This window comes from Paramisgurnus dabryanus, chromosome 17 (genome assembly GCF_030506205.2).
Source record: "Paramisgurnus dabryanus chromosome 17, PD_genome_1.1, whole genome shotgun sequence".
In the NCBI taxonomy this organism is placed as follows: Eukaryota; Metazoa; Chordata; class Actinopteri; order Cypriniformes; family Cobitidae; genus Paramisgurnus; species Paramisgurnus dabryanus.
Window position 1 is genome coordinate 28598787 of NC_133353.1, and position 20300 is coordinate 28619086.

The 20300-nt window shown below is 35.6% G+C and overlaps 1 protein-coding gene across 1 annotated transcript; it reads right to left on the minus strand.

Annotated features, from left to right (window-relative positions):
• Positions 1 to 10269: 10269 nt before the first annotated feature.
• gcfc2 (GC-rich sequence DNA-binding factor 2) lies at positions 10270 to 20051 on the minus strand. Its single transcript, XM_065288404.2, has 18 exons — positions 19737 to 20051; positions 19549 to 19653; positions 19176 to 19310; positions 18670 to 18900; positions 18460 to 18557; positions 17982 to 18082; positions 16793 to 16976; positions 16186 to 16309; positions 15649 to 15709; positions 15396 to 15484; positions 15040 to 15239; positions 14318 to 14462; positions 13673 to 13794; positions 13513 to 13589; positions 13277 to 13343; positions 12826 to 12972; positions 12600 to 12739; positions 10270 to 12036 (listed from the first exon to the last, which is right to left on the minus strand). The coding sequence occupies exons 1-18, from the start codon at positions 19990 to 19992 to the stop codon at positions 11928 to 11930; spliced, it is 2391 nt and encodes a 796-aa protein (XP_065144476.2). The 5' UTR covers positions 19993 to 20051; the 3' UTR covers positions 10270 to 11927.
• Positions 20052 to 20300: the final 249 nt, after the last annotated feature.

The window sequence follows — 20300 nt, forward strand, 5'->3', positions numbered from 1 at the left end:
GAGGGTCAGACAGAAGATTTTGCATGGCACCAATATAGGCGTCTGTGATTGAGACTTGTGCTTTTGATCTCTCAGCCTGATCTTCTGTCAGCATCAATAAAGTGATCAAAGTCGGTGGTGCGGGTTTAAACTTAACGCAAACAACAAAATGCAGAGCCTTGTGTTTTTAGGAGAGGTAAAGACGATCAATGTAGGAAGGAGGGCATGCAGACTTATGGTTTGAATTTAAACAAAAACTCCTAAAAATGCTGGGTTGTTTCAACCAATGGTTGAGTCAAATATGGAAATGTTCAGGATTTATTGAAACCCAACCGATGGGTTTGTCCATATCTTACCCAACCATGTTAAAACAACCCAGCATTGTTTTCCTGCTTGAAATGTGATCTTATTGATGGAAAGATATTGTGTGTGATTTGCAGTGGGGCCTATTCAAATTTTTAAAACCTGATCTCAAAGGGGACATATCATGAAAATCTGACTTTTTTCATGTTTAAGTGCTATATTTGGGTCCCCAGCGCTTCTATAAACCTAGAAACTGTGAAAAAGATCAACCCAGTAACTTAGCTTTCGTAAATCATTCTCTTCAAGCATGTGAAAAAAATAGCTCATTGTCTCCCCTTGTGATGTCAGAAGGGGATGTACCGCCCCTCAATCTGCACTATCCAACCACAGCACTGCCATTTAGTGCAGAGATCAACTCATTTGCATTTTAAAGGAGACACAGCACATTTTTGCTCACATCTACAAAGTGGCAATTTTGACGTTATAATAAATGATCTATATTAAAACTTTACATACGTACTCTGGGGACAAAGTTGTATTTGACATCTTAAAAAAATCTTGTGAAATGTCCTCTTTAATGGAAACAATTATTTTACGAAGTGGCGATTTATATGATGTCAATTGTACAAAATGTTAGCCTAGAAATCTAGACGCACCCTAGCGGCCGCAAAATATATTTGCTGCCAGGGTTTAGTCTAGGCACTCACAATACACTTAACAGCTCCAAAAACCAAAATTTGGTCAGGCCAATCACATCGTGTGTAGCGTCTGTGGGGCGGGCTTAACATGATGACGACAGAGCTGCAACGGTTCCTACTTGAAAACAAAGAATGGCTGCTGCTGCTGGCGAACAGCTTTCTTTTGAAGCGGCTTTGGCCGCGACTCTGGAGGACTTAGACTTATGTTTTTCTTTGAGAGAAGAGCAAATAACCCTACTGAAGTCCTTTTTAAGCAAGAAAGATGTGTTTGGAGTTTTGCCGACTGGTTACGGTAACTACGTCACCTTCTTCGTTGCTCTGATTGGTCATAGCGCTATCCTATTGCGTGCAGAGGCATTTTGAGGGACAACCTTATATCCCGCCCCTTGCATTGAGCCGTTTGTGTGAAGAGTTGCCAGACCTTACATCTTGATGTAGGTCTGGCTAACCAGGCTAACAAAATGTATGATTATAAGATAAAAGTACGCGTAAAGGTAAACCCCTAAAAACAACTGACACATAGCACTTTCGGCGACCCAAGTTTGAGTCCGAGATTGTATGAAAATGTACAAATTACATTGTGTGAGATTGTGTTTTTTTACTAATTAAAAAAAAAGTCAACAAAACACTGAAGAAACATGATAACTTTTCAGGTACACAAAAATATACAACATGATCTCATGGAAAGTCGTGTTAGTCACAAAATTTTTTATTATTAATTTGTGTCCATGTCCGTGTCCATTCAGCTTTTATACGTGCCTTGAGCACTAACATTTTTTTTGTGACACACACACAAATTTCTATATATAGTTTTACGTGGCCGTGGCACGACTTTCTTTTTCATGTCATTTTATGTATTGTTTTCTCATTGTTTTTCCTATTTTCGCTTGGGGTTGGGGTTAGATTTGGGGTTTGGGTAAGATGTACTTTTATGTATTGGTTTCTACATATTTTTCTTCCACGTTTAAAACTTTCCGGCCTGGAGTTGGGGTTAGAGTTGGGGTTTGGGTTAGGATGTCTAAAAATGAAACAGAAAGTGACCCAACCCCAAGCGACAATGGTAAGAAAATAGGAAAAAACTATACATAAAATGACACAAAAAGAAAGTTGTGTCACGGCCACAAAAACTATTTATAGAAATTTGTGCGAAAAAGACATTCATGCTCAAGGCACGTAAAAAAACTGAATTTTATGCCATGGACATAAATAAATAAATCAAATTTTTCGTGACTATAACACAACTTTCCGTGAGATCAGTCTGCATTATAAAGTCCTTTCCCATGTTGAACAAAGCACAGCCCAGTGTTCACGTGAAACGTTCATTGACAGGATACCTAAAGTAATAAAGTTGTTAGACCGGAGACAGCTGACTGCACACAAACAGTGTTGCCATACAAGTTTACAACTATGATTTCCGTTCCGTGTTGTCCTGCACATCTTGATATCTTATTACTCTACAAAGGTTCAATAATATGGCCGCGCTAACTTATTAAAATTAACAGAACTGTTGGGAAAACCTCTTTCCCAGGGAAGGTAATTAGACATTTAATGAGCGAGTTAATAGCTCACAAACAGTACATGACCACACGAGTGAATAAAACAGAGAGGAAAAGCAGGAAGCAAGCCAGATGAAGCACAGACTTATTGTAAAGCCACATTGTAGCAGATTGCAGAGCTACTGAGGTTCAAACTCACTCATGGAGATGATTTGATTAGCATGATTGTGCAAAAGCTTTACGTAACTAAAGGCATCTCAGGAAAAAACTGAGGACCGGTTTTACCCAGCCAAACATTACATCTTATACCCTTGTAGCCAAATAAAAAATAACAACCTGATTGCACGGGAATTCGTACAAATTTTATGAGGTGGATAAATGTACATTCACATTAAAAGCGACTTGTCGCTGTGTGTCGCTCGTCTCTTTCAAAAGAGGCGTTTCTAAATCTGGTTGTCATATACAAATGAGTATCATCGTATACAGTAACTGACAAGAGACGGATGACGTGAAATCCACTGCTTCATTCTCATTGGTAGTCGCTCCCGAAAGTCACTCATAGTTTGCATAAAGTTAAACATTTCTCAAGTTTGAGGCGGGCCTAGACACGCCCCATCCAGTTGCCAACGGTCACTGTCGCTCGTGTTGCCAAAAGTCGCTAAGCTTCCATTGAAATCAATGAGATTGCGTCGCTGTTCTACTGCTATATGCTGCTAGTCTGAATGCAGCTTAATTCATATGAATTTTTATGAAGTGAAATGCACAAAAATAATAATAATAATAATAATATAATGATACCTCAGTCCTAAACCCAACATCACAGAGGCAAATGCAAATCATGCCAAAACCGAAAAATTCTGTTCATTCAAACATACGAATTCAAACACCGTAAAAACATGTTTGCACTTACATTTTTAAGTATAATCAACTTTTAAGTTACAAGTCACTTAAACTTTCATTTTCTGTCCTGACTACACTGTAAAAAGTAAAAGTTGGATCAACTTAAAAAAAAAAAATTTAATTGGTAACACCTATAAATTTGAAGAGAAAAAATTAAGTTAAAGTAATTTTTAAAAAGTTTTTTCACATAAAATTATTCACATAAAGAAAATGTAAGCTTATAAAATTAAGTTGAATTAGCTTAACTTATCACTAGTCAAGATAAAAATAAAAGTTGAAATGACTTGTAAATCCAGGTTGATTACAAGTAGATTTTTTACAGTGTTGAATAAAATGCATACCTTTTAAAAAATCTTTGCTGCCTTAATTTTTTTAAAATAATAAATAATAGTAAGTTGAAATGACTTGTAAATCTGAGTTGATTCAATAAAAAAGGCGGCAAATAGTATTTTACAGTGTACAAATTGCCATGAGATTGTGTTGAAAATAACCATGAAGGGAACCATTAAGACCTACCAGCTTTATAATATTTCTAATCTCCAGTTTCGTCCATCTTGATCCAAAACTTCACAAAATGTTGCTGTTTTTATTTTTTAAGGATATTCCAGCAACCCACCTCTTTTGTTCTGGTCCTGTTGAAACAACTGGCATAAAGGTTTGCTGAAGCAGCACAATTTAGCTATCCCATGTCCCATTCCACGTGTGTTGGACTTTATTGCCTTTCTGTCCAGAGTCAACAAACGAGCGCTGACGGGGTGCGCCTGTATTTGTCTCAGAGCCGCTAATGGGTCAGCACTGAAAAAATTACTACATATTAGACACTGACAAGCCCTAACTAGTAGACTAGTTTGGGTTAAATAGTCAAGCCCTAAAAACATGTCTGAGGCATTCTGTTTCAGACAAAAAACAATCATTCTTGTAAGTATGATAGTCAGGGATATAAAAGTCATTCATCAGAATTCGTAGTTCTGCATAGCATTACAGAAATAAACGTAATGGAGATTCCTAAAGATTATGTCTGTGTGAAATGTATTATAAAAAATAAACATTTAAAAGTTAATACATTTGGTGAATTATAAGGACCAAAGAGGATTAAGGAGGCAAAAATTACATGATGGTGTTACATGCTGCTCTTTCATTTGACAGATGCAGAAAAACATTTGAGGTTGACCTGCAGTTTTCTGTGACATAGATGAGAGGTGATTTACAGCAAGATTTATGTGGATATGGAGAAAGCTTATATCTGAGATGTAACTATTTTTGGCCCAGTTAATATATAAATCTTAAGGGAAAACCAGGGGCACTTTAAAGGGGACAGAGAATGAAAAACCATTTTTACCTTGTCTTTGTTGAATAATGGTAGTCTACCCGCATTCATGAACATACAAAAAGTGCTAGACATGCTAAACATCTCAGTCTCATAGAAATTCCTCTTTTAGAAATGTCAGCCAGAAAACAGCCCAATCTGAAAAACTGATGCTTATGACATCACAGGCATCTCCCTGCCCCTCCACTTTAAAATAATTGGCTACATTTTTGAGTGGCAGCAAAGTCAGCCAATCAGTAATGAGATTGCAAGTTAAGCCAGTAGGGGGAACCAAATAGGTGCAAAACCACTTGTTTAAAATCCCCCACCCTAATAGCGCTATCTGAGAGAGGTTTTAAGGAAGCTTCTAAGGCATTACAGACCCAAACAAAAACATTTTTGTCTACATGTCACATCACAGAACAAGGATAAATACCCCGTTCAATCATTCTATGTCACCTTTAAATGAAAATGCTTTATGTAGGTCTTGTTGGAAAAAAGATATAAATAAAAGAGGGGGAAAGCACAAATTCTGCCAAGTGAATACTTAGAGATGGATGCTATTCTGGTCTCATGGCAGACTGTCTGAACAATGCCCACCCAAGCATTCATATGCCCTAATTCCCATTTTGTTCTGCAGGCTATGTCTGCTTTCATGAAATGTCTTGATGCTTTTTTATTGATATTTGCAAAATGCATTAAACAACATCTTTCTAATTGAAAATATTGCAATAATTGCTAATACAAATTGTAATTGGAGTAGAGAGTAATGCTTTGAGGTATACATTTAATCAGTAGGTGTTTTCTCCTACAGCTATGGTATTGCTATTGCCATGTAGCCTACTACCAGTTAAAGGGACACTCCACTTTTTTGGGGGGAAAAAGACTAATTTTCCAGCTCCACTAGAGTTAAACATTTGATTTTTACCGTTTTGGAATCCATTCAGCTGATCTCTGGGTCTGGTGGTATCACTTTTAGCATAGCTTAGCATAATCCATTGAATCTGATTAGACCATTAGCATCGCGTAAAAAAAAAATCCTATTTAAAACTTGGCTCTTCTGTAGTTACATCATGTACTAAGTGTCGCTTTAAGCTATACAATAACAGAATAGACCAGATTTGTAATATACATTACTAATAATGAGTTGTTCAATTATTTACTTATTTTATTACAAATGTAATCCTAGCCTACATAACATTTTTATGAATAAGTACTTAAAGGGAACGTTCACTGAAAAATTTAAAATCTGTCATCATTTAATCACCCTCAAGTTGTTCCAAACATGTATCAATTTCTTTGTTCTGCTGAACACAAATTAAAATATTAATTGAAAGATGGCAATAACATATCTGGGCAGGGCCGTGCACAGATATTTTGAGGGGCAGTGGCCCAAACCAAAAAGGGGGCACTGGGGGAGGGCACAATTTATATGGTTTTAACAACATGATGTGTTATAGATTACTATCAAATAAGAGGAGTGATTATAATGGAAAATATACTTAATAACAAGAATTAAAGTGTGACAAAACTGCTTAATATTCTATATGATTTACGTGCTGAAGCTTTGAATCCATGTTTGCAATTTTGAACAGCTTTTGCAGCCTTCTTTTCAACTCTGTCTTCTTTTTTGTGAAAACATTGTTTTTATTTTAATTTTTTTGTCTACAAAGTGTGCCAACAACAGCAAATTTGGTGTTATTTATATTAGATCTCATTACAGATCACTGTAATTCTAAGAATGTTTACTTGCTAAGTTGTTAGCACTTTTAGAAGACCGAGAGCAAATCATTACCCACAGAAATACAAAAACATATGAAAGACGAGAGAGGTCATCCATATTTTTATTGATCTCGACTTAATAAAAGTTGTTTTCTTGTTATCCTGATATGATAATCCAAATGCCATAATGTAATTTCCTGTCCATAATATTTAGTTTATTTTGAAGTGGACTGCTGATGCATATGAGTTGGGGTCTTCGCCATTACCACGCGTAGTAAATTGTCGATAGACTTAATAAATAAAGTTGGATGTTTGATGTTCGTGAATTTAGGGACCATCTCTAAAGTAACAATGTACACGTTTCTGTCTTCAATAGTATTTAACAGTTTATTTGAATAAATATAAGAAATCTAAAAAACTGTGCATAGTTGACAACCACATGAACACTTTACAGTTGGTTTTGTGACTGTTTGTTGACTTTAAGTTATTCCATTTAAATGCTGTTTAAAGTAGAAACATATATGGAGTTACTTTATAGACGGTCCCTAAATTCACCACTATCAAATGGTCAATTATTGGCAAATCTGTTTAATCTTGAGCGAATCCCTGATCCAAGTAAAATCTCATTTGTTCATTCATGCTGATTTACCTAAATATGCTTTTGCTGTCTAAAAATTATGTTCTTTTGAATACACGTAAGCTTTTATCACATTACAATAATACAACTGTTGTTATCTCGAGATAAGAAGAAAATTAAGTCGTGATCACGAGAAAACAACCAAGCAAAATAAATATAGTACACGACCTTTCTCTGCTTCAAACTACCAAATTACTAATTGAGCAGCTCAACCACTGAGGTAATGTAATGAATCTACCTGTTAATACAACAAACTGTCGTCTCCGCCCTTCAAAGAGTGGACACAGATTGTGAGAGATGCTGCGTAGCGGGCGGGAAATAACGAAGTGGATTACCAGAAACAGTGGATCTTTAGACGAGCGGTAACAGAACACTTTGACCCGGGTTGGCGGTTGGTGAGAGGGGCACCTCAGCCGATTAGGGCAGAGGGGCAGTTGCTCTAGCCACCGGGCCACCCCCCTGTGCACAGCCCTGTCATCTGGGGCATCATTTACTTCCATTCGTTTTTCCTACTGTTGAAGTAAATGGTGTGCCCCAGATCTGCTTTGTCACAAACATTCTTCAGTTTGTGTCAAGCAGAACAAAGAAATGACAGAATTTTCATTAAGAATATACAATTAGTTAAGTTAGATATGCATCATTTATTTATAGATATGCATTCATATATTTGCATTGACAGATAATACATTCTGTATTTTATTCATTAAAATACATTTGACAAAATATGCAAATTTTAAACCATCAAATACACAGACATGCATTGACATTCAGAACATGCACATGCACTGTGTCCACTAAACTATATTAAAAGTTATTTTAACAATGCTTGACATTTGGTCTGTTGCTGTGCTTGCCTCCAGACAGTGTGTGTTAGTGTAGCTCTGACAGTACAGACTGCATTAGGCCTAAATGCCTATAACCCTGTCATGTTTAACACCCTTGCCAAAAGACACCCAATTAATAATGTCCTTGTATGAATGACACACCCACATATTAAATCTTTGAAATTAGCATAAAACATCACATCTGTGTAACTGCAAATGTCAGTGGCAGTAAGTAATACAACTACAGTAGATTCATTTTGACTGGTTTTATTCCAAACACACCTGAAACCTCAGATTCAGATGCAAAATGTTCAAACTGTTTGAAAAGCTGCAGCAGAATTAAGGCTGATGATATAATTTTTACTATGCGATTCATCAGATAGAGAAACGTAAGCGAAGCAAGAGAACCTTCAGAGAAAGTAGAAGAAACATATTCAGCAATTCACATTAAAAAGCTCAGCCTTTGTTTTCACAAAAGTTAAACCCTGGGTCTGTTTAAGTCATTAGTAAGGATTACCACCCCCTCTTGACCGTGACCGGAAAATTTGAATCCACATCAAATTCTACCCTTGGGATAACCTCTGTAGGTATTTTGTGTAGCCAAATGCTAAGACGTATATGAATCAAGTGAGGCAAAACTAAAGGATAACATCTAATGCATTTGCTGGGGGATGGACAAATGAATATTGTAGTTTTCTGAGACACACATTAAACAGAAGAAAAACTATTCTATTTAGGAATGTAAACCTTTAATCCAGATTTAGTTTTCATGAAGTTTGATTGTCAATGCCAACCACATTCACCATCCAATTGGCAAATAACATTCATACTATATCACTGCAAATTCTGGAATAGTGTTTTTGAGCTGCCAACATAGACTTGGCTCCATGCATTAGTAAATAACGGAAGTTCAAGTGCAGAACTTTTTTTAAAGGCGGCAAATTTCAAATGTCAACATTTTGAATCACCTACCCCAATAGAATCTGGACCTTTGTTTTTACAAAGTGTTTTTCAAAAATCATGTGCCACCCTTTAAATACACTGTAAAAAATTATTTGAGAATTTAAAGTGAGTTGTTATAACTACAGCTAAGTTTTTGTATAAAATATAGTTTAAAAAAGTCAACTTCATTTTATAAGTTGTAGCAACTCATCTCTTGTCAAGATAAATAATAGTAAGTTAACATTACTTGTAAATCTTGAGTTAATTCAACAAAATAAATAAATAAGGCATCAAAGTTTTTTTAGTTTACATGCATTATCCAGAAAGTTTGTAAATACCTTGAAATAAAACAAGAATTTTTAAAAATAAATGTTTTTTTTTTAATTCTGTAAATATAAAGCATAATGTTATGACTCTGCACTACACTACACTGATCTACTTGATGTCTCTACTCTAGGGGTTCACAAACTTTTAATTTGGCGACCCACTTAACTCTTTCCCCGCCATTGACGGGGTATCTCATCGATTAAGAGAAAACATTTGCATGAAAAAAAAACGTGTTCCTGATAAGTTTTTATGGTGATCTGTAAAAAATCTAAAAATTGAATAAAAAAAATTATTAATTTTAATTTTACATTAATTTTAATTGTATGTTTTGATAATCATTCTGAACTTGATCTCTATCAAAAATTCTTCAGGAAAATCCAATTATTTCAGCTTTTTTGCCAAAAAAAAAAAATATTTTTGAAGAAAAACCCATATTTAAGAGTAAAAAAATAAAGATTTTAATCGTTTTGTTTGTTTGTTTGAAAGTAGAGGGTCTGTTCTTTCATTTGATTTATTTGTATGTTTATATATTTTTAGAAGAAAATTTTCCTGAAAGGCATTTTGTGAAACTTTTGTGAAAATCACAAAAAATACTGACGGGCAACTTAAAAAAAAAAAAAAAAGGCTGGCGAGGAATGAGTTAAATGGTTATAATCAATCCCTGGACCAATCAACAGATTTTAAAATAAGATAATGATAAAACGCAATTTTTTTCACTTTAAACGATTTTTATTTTCCTTGTCAAGTTTATAATACTTTATATATACTTCATTTTACCTTATAGTGTATTAATGGGCCGTTGAATTATAAGAAAATAATGCACACCCAAGGTGGCAATGCAGTGCCGTTACACTGTGGGTGTGCATTATTTTCAAATAATTCAAAGGACCGGAGTCAATAATTCCTCTTATACAATGGTTACCACAAACATTGCTCTGGTGTCTATTTTTAAGACATTTGACAAGTTAGGTGTGCAGTTTAATTAAAAATAATCGACACCCATGGAACATTTCTCAACCAATCAGAATACAGCATTCAACAGACCCATGGTATAAATCAAAGGACTGTTTTTGTGTCATTCAATGCTCCCACAGTTTGAAAACCACTGCTCTACTCTATGGTTTATAGGGCATAATGATGACTTTGTGGATACAATGGTGGCAATCACAAGGAGATTAAGGTCATTTTCCTTACTGGCCTCCTCAAAGTTCGAATCTCAACCCCATCGAGCAAATTTGGGGCGAGTTGGAAAATAAACTGCACTTGTACATTCAAAGGAAAGCCTTTGGCTTGAGTTGCAGAATGAGATAATATTACTGATGAAGTTCTGAGGAAATACATTGACACTTTGCCGGAAAAATGTGCTGCTGTAATGGCTGAAAAGGCGGACACACCAAACATTAATGTTAAAAGTGGATAAAAACAGAGCTTAATTTAAATTGAAATTAAATTAAGAGGGACTTGTTAAACTATAAAAGACAACTGTTGTAAAAACCTATAATAACAAACGTTTATTGGCCTCTTTGTTTTATTAAGTTTATCATCACATCTTTAGTGAAATGTATTACAAGAAAATATATCCAAGACACAATGTTTCATTTAAATAGCGGCCATCTCTCACAAAGACTTTCTTCTACAGAATTTAATAGTTTAATTTGGCTTTAATTCAACTTTCTATCTGCATGCACATAAAATGATTCCCCCATTTTTACAACCACAAGATACAGTCAGCATGTTCAGAAGAGGCCGGTCATCATTCTTCTCAGATATAGTCTCTTCCTGTTTATTTTTACAGCACTTTGCTGCTACATAAGTTTTCAATCTTATTATTTACACTAATTTACAAAGCCCAACTTCAGGGGTCAAAAGGAACAAAGGTAAACATTGCACAGCATGAGCAAGATTATGCTGAGAGTGGAGGGCCTCCTCAAAAAACATTACATAGCAGATAATGTAAGAGGTTAGCGGTCGCCATGGAGACTTCTAGTAATGGAATCAATGCCATATCTTACCACACAAAATAAAAGTGAAATCTCACAGGACTGTGACAGAATAGATGAGAGGTGCGAGATCTTACACCTTCTCAGCAAAACGTACCGTAGTCCAAACTGTGCTATAATTCAACGTCTGAACGTTTTGCTGTGTAAAAATAAATCACTGGTCTCTCATTTGACAACTGTGGTTTAACAAATAATACAACTTTTGCAGGAAGATTTTCATAAAGGAGTTACGTGGTGGATGCTCAGAATCTCGACCATCATATGTAAACAGGATTCATTTGTGCAGTACAAGTTAGACTCTTCTAATAGAAAGGCATCCTGCATGTTAGTAATCTCTGAGGACCCATTCAATAAAATGCAAGAGTTTGGTTTAGAGGTCATGATGCCATTAGCCATTCTTATAAACAGGGACTGTAGGCATATATGGGCAAGGGGTAAACAAGCAAAAACTAAACTTAGAAATAAAATGAGCCAATTCAGTGAATATCTTTAATCCCTAATGAACAATAAAGGGGCCTATAAAGAAAGGGAATGTGAAGAAAGGTGTTTACTCCAAATCCATGTAGCACATCTTTGGGGATATAAGTCTTATAGGAACGAGCCTGAGCACCATGTTTCATATCACGAAAATGACCAGTGGACTGTAACGATATACTGTATATATTTCATGTCCTTGACATAAATAACAATTCCAGCAAGCTACAGCCACATGAGCCAAAATTTTATTTACTATACATGTACATATAAAAGGAACATACAAAAACATGTTCACTGATGTCAATACAAAATGATGCTACTGAGCTTTTAGCAGATCTTTACAGTGATATTTGTTTGTTATAGTCTTAATGCAGTCATGTGCCTTGATGTCCTGGAGTATACACAATATTTCAGATAAAAGTGCTCTGCAATGTAAAAACAAATAGGAAAAAGTATTAGAGACAAAATAAATATAAAACTGCATGAACAATAACAGTCCAACTATTCTGTTAAGAATTTATATTTCAAAAAGTGACCAAAAAGTGCAAGAGGCGCAATGATATTATGCAGCGCCCGAAAATAGTCCCCTTATTAACTTTCAATAGCAGGGGACTATTTTTGGGCACTGTGTAATATCAATGCGCCTCCTGCAGCCATGTTACGGCAGCAAAGTCCTTGATTATCTGCCTAGAAAATCACAACTTTTAATTTTCCGTCGGTCTTAGTACATGATTTAACTACAGAAGAGTCAAGTTTTAAATAGGAAAAATATCCAAACTATTTGGTTATTTTTTTAGATGCGATGCTAATGGTCTAATCAGATTCTATGGATTGTGCTAAGCTATGCTAAAAGTGCTAGCACCAAACCCGGAGATCAGCTGAATGGATTCCAAAACTGTAAAAATCAAATGTTTAACTCTAGAGGAGCTGGAAAATTAGCATATTTTCAAAAAAGTGGAATGTCCCTTTAAATGTTTATAAATATTACCTAGTGCTGCTGGGGTCACTGTTGTCTTTGCCTATCCCATGAGCAACCTGTAGAAGATGTTTACTGAAGTTCTGTAGTTGAGGTAGTGTTGATCCGACGTTCACTTCCATAAACCATGATTTTGGAAAACAATCGGCAATCTATTAAAAAAGTTTTTATTTATTACACAATTTTAGTCACTTAGATTGAGACTATGAGATGGGATATAATAGTTATTCATCTGCACCTTTTTGCATTTCTGGATGCTGTGTTTTGGACTGGATTCATTAAGAACAATTATCATCAAATAACGTCCCAGAAGTTTCTCCAACATCACCTCTTTAAGAATATGCTCAGGAAGCAATCCATCCCATAAAGCCATATTACCAAGCAACTGAAAAACAAGCAGCATGTTAAAAGAAAAAAAACTTTAGGTATGTAATATCTAAAAACAAGTGAACATATTGCACACTAAAATGAATATGGACTGATTCCCGGACAGGGCTTATCCTAGTCCCTTACTAAAATGCAAGTTTGAGCTGCCATAATTTAAAAAAATATATCAGTGCCATTGTTGTGTCTCAAGATGCACACCAGTATTGCAAAAACTACTTTAATGTCCTATTACAACCAAGCCCTAGTCCTGGCTTAACCTAAATCCTGTCCGGGAAACTGCCCCTTAAAGTAAAATGTCATACCTTCACAGCAGAATAAAACTGTTTGTTCTGAAACAGGAACTGTGGAGACCTCCTGTCTTCTAAAAACCTAACGCATACAACAAACACAATGTTTTCCGATTAAGTCATCAGTGTTTTGCAACTAATTATTTACAAAAACAAATATCCCATTGCTTTAAAATTACTCCACAAGAACCACAGCTTTAAATATTTGCCAGAATACGATTTTCCTAAACAAACAAACGAAAATAAATTACTTTTTGGGGTAAAATGGGACAAAGACATCATTGTCCACCGCACTCCTCAGTCTCTGAATAACGGCTTCTACAAAAACCTAAGGGATGAGAAAATTAGAGGTTGTTGCACTGTGCATGAAACACGTTTTTAAAACTGAGATATTGTGGATTACAACAATACCTTAACAGGCTTGCTTTGTTCACCATCAAATACAGAATAATCCTCCTGTATTCTCTTACACAGTGCTGTCAGGGTATTAGACTGCTGTGTAGACAGAGGATCCCACACCAGCTCCACAAAACCTGCCAGAAACATCAAGCTACATTATAATAATATCATTACTTCAGGATTTTATTTTTATTATTATCATTTTTGCTGGATAGAAGCAAAATTATTAATTGATAGAAAGTTTAAGCTCCAACTCAAGGTACAGCAGGGAAAATTTCCACCAGATGTAGCCATCAAGCCAAATATGGAATTCATACAAATAAATCAGAACATTTAAGTATACAAGTTGAGTCATAATAAATAAAGTGAAATGACACAGGGAATAAGTATTGAACACACTTTATTTAATACTTTGTACTTTGTCATTTCACTTTATTTATTATGACTCAACTTGTATACTTAAATGTTCTGATTTCTTTGTATGAATTCCATATTTGGCTTGATGGCTACATCTGGTGGGAATTTTGTGTCAATAGCGCACTTAGAAATCCCCTTACTGATAAAAACGCTGATGTGTCAAATACTTATTTTCCCTGCTGTATATGACTCTGACCCTGCATTATACACCTGTTAGCTTAAATACTTAAATTAAGTCACCTTGAACTTTAGATAGGATCGTCTTCTCGATTATGGAGGGCAGCGTCTTTGTATCCATGTTCTCTGATTCCTCATAACCCTGACCATGACAAAACTTTTCAACAGCAGAGTACCACGGTAATGCTTCAAAGTCTTCAGCATCTGCCTGAAAGACAATTACATTCATCTCTATTTGAGTGTGCACGTCAACGGTGAAAAGATTTATAGATGCAGTACATTGATCTGTCCTCAACTGACCTAAATCAAATTTTAGGAGGGTATAAAGTTAAGTACAAGTATGTTGAAATTCTTTCGATTAAGGATGGTGAAACAGTCTTTGAGGGATGAATTGACCAAACAGTTGCTCCAATCTTGCAGCTCATATTGTAGTTCAAATTCATTGTGGGCAATGTGGACATTTAAAACCGACCAAGTCACTATTGGTCATTTTTTTTATGAATATTTATTGACAGATAATGTAGAAAAGTAACAAAATCTCATTACACTGTGATGAAGGCAACCATTTTTTTTTTTTAGCTAAAAAAGTGGCTTGGGGTCATTTTTAATACACAACATCTGTGTAAACAAAGTTGTCCATGTGTTGATTTATATATAGATTTAGTAAAATCTACTCATAAAATTATACATTAAACAGCAAAACAACTTAAATAACAGTTAAACACCCATGAATCGCAAAAATGCTTTGTGATCTATAACTGATAAACTGATATGTAATGGGGCACCTTAAGAGGATTCCAGCCAATAAGCTGATGTCGGATCAGTGGTGCCAGGAGTTTTGGAAGGCACAGTCCAATATAGGCATTATTGTAGGATTCTGGAATCGAGACACGCCACTCATCAAATCTGGATAGGATTTTCTTCACATCCCAAAATTCCATTTGGACATCTGCAAATATTTCCTCTGCCGTTTTCAACAAATCAGCTGTTGAGTAAAACTGAATCAAAACTTTGAATGCATTTTAAATGCACTTCGCACATAAGCAAAGGGTCACAGTTATCATATTCTCAAAATATTTTTCATTTCCAGGCTCTGATGCCAAAATGATTTCGTGTTTCCATAAAACTCCCACCCACCCACCTCTTTTACTTTGTAGCTCTGCGTCCTGAGCAGCCGTTGGCTCCCAATCGGAAGGCAAGCACTCGACATCTTCAGAATAGTCAAACAAGCTAAAACATGAAATTGAAGAACTGACAATAAATAAGCATGACAACTGTAATTTAAGGATTATAAGTAGAAAGCCTCCAAAGGCTGCAATCTGCATAGGGCTTCATAATGTCAGGCTTAGTAAATCCAGACGAAATGACATTTAGTAGTCACGAAAGTGTCTCACCTTTGCACAGGTGGGCTGGACCCACCGGTTGCATCACCATTGCTTTGTGTATCAGTATTATCTATGACAGAACCACAATATTATATGAACAAGAGCACTATTAAAAGCATACAGAATGGAAATATATATATATATATATATATATATATAATGTGATCCTATGATTCGCAAAAAAGTATAGTGAAATGCATACATTAAAAACATGAAGCAGATGCCAAGTTCTTGATCAGATTTGTGACCCTGCCTGTGAAAACCCAGCTATTTTTGGTGATTTACTGTTTTCTACATGAAATCATCTGACATAAAGGACATTCTGTGAAAATATTTATTGAAATTCAAGTAAAATCCATGACAATTAATGATAATGAGATTATCAGACCCTGAATTTCACAGACAGGGTCACATTTTAAGAAAATAAGTTACAAACTGATTTCTAATGGAAAAGCATTCTCAATTCTGAATGGTGCACGACACTAATGAAAGATCCACCATCATTTCAAATGTCGACATAGGATGCTCTTCTGCAGTATGTCTTACAGGTTAACTTTTGAATTCGAGAGGACTCCTCTTGAACCGCTTCTCTTCTCTGACTGGACAGCGCCTCCACCTGGTCAATATAAAGACTGTGCACGTCCAGCTCAACTGAGTTTATTAAAGCCATCTGAAAAATAGCATGCAAAGTTTAAGATTACTCAGTTAAACTATATATATGTGACCCTGGACCACAAAACCAGGTATAAGGGTCAACTGTAATAAATATGTGTATGTCATTTGAAGATTGAATAAATTGGGTGTATGGTTTGTTAGGATAGGACAATATTTGGCCGAGATACAACTATTTGAAATCTGAGGAAGCAAAAATCAAAATATTGAGAAAATCCCCTTTAAAGTTGTGTAAACGAAGGCCTTAGCAACACATATTATTGATGATAAATACATTTAAAAACAGTTTACATGGAATGTGATCTTTACTTAATATCCTTATGGTTTTTGGCATTAAAAAAAACAATAATTTTGAACCATACAATGTATTGCTGACTACTGCTACAAATATACCCATGCGACTTATGACTGGTTTTGTGGTCCAGGGTCACATATATAAATATTAAATAAAGCACATATCTAAGGATTAAACAATGCTCACCTTCTCAGACAGGCATTCCAGCAGGTTCTGTGAGAACACGTTCATGGTACGGTAGAACCGGAGCTGATCATCCGCAGGGTGATTTTCGAGGCTCTCCAAGGAGCTCTTGGCCATTTCAACATCCACTTGCATCCTCCTTAGCTCCGCCTCACGTGCCCTGTGCACCTCTCTGAGCGAATCTAATCTAAAGGGTGATTTAAGAAATTATTTTATCAAAATCTAACCAAAATTTGCTTTTAGTTGTCATTTTATTTGTTTAGTAATCTCAAAATAGCTTTAAAAATCTATTAAATATAATAATAAGGTTTTTGGATAATGAAGTTCTTTAAATCACTTTGTTGCATAAAACTATGGGGCAATTTCCCAGACAGGGTTTAGATTAATCAAGGACTTGTCCTTAGTTATATTAGGACATTTAAGTAATTTCAACAAAAAACCTTATAAAAACAATACTAGTGTGCATCTTGAGACAAAACAATGCCACTGATATATGTTAAAGGGGTCATATTATGAGATTTTTTTTATGTAAAATAAATATTTGGTGTCCGGAGTGCGTTTGTGAAGTTTTAGCTCAAAATACCAAATAAATAATTTATTATAGCATGTAAAAATTCCACTTTGTAGGCCTGAGCAAAAGTGTGCCATTTTTGGGTGTGTCATTTAAAATGTAAATGAGTGGATGAAATGCAAACACTGATCACAATGATGGTGGTTTGTTGTAATTGAAACTCAATTATGCTGTAAATTATTTTTTCTCTCTTTCTCTCTGCACTAAATAGCAGATATGTCAGTACAAAGTGTTTTTAAATTAGGGCAGCTCAAACATGCATTTTAGTCCGGGACCAACCCTATATTTAATTCTCTCATACATACATTACTAAAGTAATCTTAAGGACTTAAAAGGGTTAATATATATGTTTTATTTATATATGAAATAAATAATATGTTTTGGAGAGAAATGATTTATATTTGAGCTTATTTAGTGATCAATACATCGTGCATTGATAGCAATGGATGTCGCAATGTATATGTAACATGGATGTCTATGTTTTTTGGAGATTTGCCATGTTGACCCCCAAAGATAACATGACTGTAATGCAATGTCATGAGGGTGGGTCAATTATGAAAGAAGTTAAAAGAAAAGTATTCATAGATCATACTAAATGAACAAGGCATTTCTAGTGCTTACTTTCCCACAATCCTTTTCTTGATGACATCAATGCTGACTGGTGGAAGCGTTTCAGGAATTTTCTTTTGTCTGATTGGTCTTACCAGAGTCTGACGTTGCTTCTGATAATACAAGAAAAGGTGGCATACATCAACTGCAAGGTAATGATAAAACTGTATCAAGAGATTAGAGAGCACTAGGAAAAGGCAGCGAAATTAATTTTAAACCTTGTAGGTTACTAAAAAACGCATGCAACTTCATAAAAACAGTTTTACATGTAGTTTGCAGTAAAAGCCTTCCCAAAATTCGATGTAACAAGCAAAGCTATTTTTGTGCATACTATAGATGAATTTATTTCATGCTTATTAGAGTACCTGGTCAAAAAATAGCAGCATGTTAACATCAAACCCCTAGCCACTGCAACCCCCACCTGTTTAAGGAGGTAGACAGCTCTCAGAGTTACGAAACAAAGCTATTACATGACAGTGAAAAGTCTCACTTGGTGTCTTTTGACTCCTTTTCTGATCTGTTGTTCCTCCCAGATCTGCTGGTCTTCCTCCTCCTGACTATCCGAAAAGCTTTCCTCACTACCGCTTCCTATACAACACAAACACACAACAACTCTTGAAGTTAAACACTGTACTTTTATAAAATAACCCTGCATTTTGACAAATGGACAATTATGCTTTATCAAACCCATGTCCCTCACCCATCTTCTCAGCTATACGCTCTCTCAGAGTCTTGGGTTTGGGTGCAAATTCGATTCTGCGTTCATGATCGTCAGGTTCATTGTCGCTGCCTTGCTCCGCATCGCTACGGTCTTCTTCTAGAAAGCTGCCAGGAGTGCCGGGTGAATCCAGCGGTATGTAATCTTGCCGGGCTCTGGCTTGTCGTCTTTGCTCTTTGGCAGCATAAATCTTTCTAGCATCTGGGATGTTGACTGCAGCACACAAAAAAATATTTATTTTCAAATCTGGTAACAAACACTCCCTCCAAATGACATTAGTCAGATAGGCAGACAGATTTAGATTTAACATGGGAGGGATTGAAGTGTCAATGTATCTTTAATGAATAATTGTGTAAATAGTGTGGGGTTGTAATTGCTAGTTTTTTATTTTTGGGGGGTTGCTTTCTGACTTTTTTTGAGGTTACACAACTTAATAAAATAGGCACTTAGTCATACAGAGAGAAAAGTGCTGAAGTTCACTCCAGTACCTGTGTGTGGTTTTGAAGAACCAGATGAACTTGACATGGTGGAGGAGCTTTCATCATCACTATCAGGAGGTAAATCCTCAGCATCAGCATCACTGTCTGATTGTGATTGCACACTGACATCCACATTTTTCTTAACTACAAACCAAAAAATTATTTGGTTAAGAGTCAGTGACATATCAACACATTAAGTTTTTTCAGCAAAATATATGGTGTGTTCGAGCAGTGCAGTGCTGCACAAACAGATCGCGTATCAAAAGTGCCGCGAGAGCACAGCTTACGACTAGCTCTCGCGGTACTTTTGATGTCAAAAGCCGATCGGTCTGCGCCGCTACACCGAGTGAAGTGAATCACACATAAACAATAATAGACGCACCTTGAGGGTTTGACAACGTTACAGGAGAATCCTCCTTTTTCCGTGCTTGGAAAACAACTTCTTTATTGGCCGACCGTTTTACTTTAAAAGCGCGTCCTTCAGTGGCTGCAAGAGTACAATAACTTCTGCGTTAAAACGTATTTATTTATCAAATAAGTGGATCAAAGAGGTTATAGTGAAATACTTACAATCTTTGTCCTCCAGGAAGCTAAGTGTGTTGTTTTGCGATGAGTGTTTGATGTCTTTACACTGAACTGGACTGACAGTCGGCTCCTCCGCATCACTCGAGTCAGATTGATGTCTGCGCGGTAAATCTGCTTTTAATTGGATGGGTTTCTCCGTTTCGTTTCCACAGTCACCTCTGCCAACTTTTTCGTTGTCCTCTTCCTCGCTTGATTCATTTTTTCTTTGCCTGAAATTTCTGCGTGGCTTTTTATTAAACATTTTAAAACCAACGTGAGCGTGAAAACAACGTTGGACGATGACGTATGCTTCACTTCCGGGTCGTTATTTAAAAGCATTTCAAAATAAATGTCACGGACGTGATTTAATATTTACATATTTTACAAAATTATTGAGCGAATAGGTAATGTATAATCCTATTTCAAACTAGACAGGAAAAGGTTGAATATTTAAATCTAGCAGTTAACCGTTAGGGTAAGTCATTTATAATTATATGTCATATCATAACACTATTTTATGCCATTATTGTATATTACCAATTATCCTTTCAGCATAGATATTTTTTAATT

Excerpts from the sequence above, each read along its gene's own strand:
- gcfc2 (XM_065288404.2), bottom strand. The coding sequence starts at position 19,992 with ATGTTTAATAAAAAGCCACGCAGAAATTTCAGGCAAAGAAAAAATGAA. Across the intron at positions 18,558-18,669 it reads GCGTATAGCTGAGAAGATGG|GAAGCGGTAGTGAGGAAAGC; the intron begins GTGAGGGACATG and ends TGTGTTGTATAG. Across the intron at positions 15,485-15,648 it reads TCCAGCCCACCTGTGCAAAG|CTTGTTTGACTATTCTGAAG; the intron begins GTGAGACACTTT and ends TTCATGTTTTAG.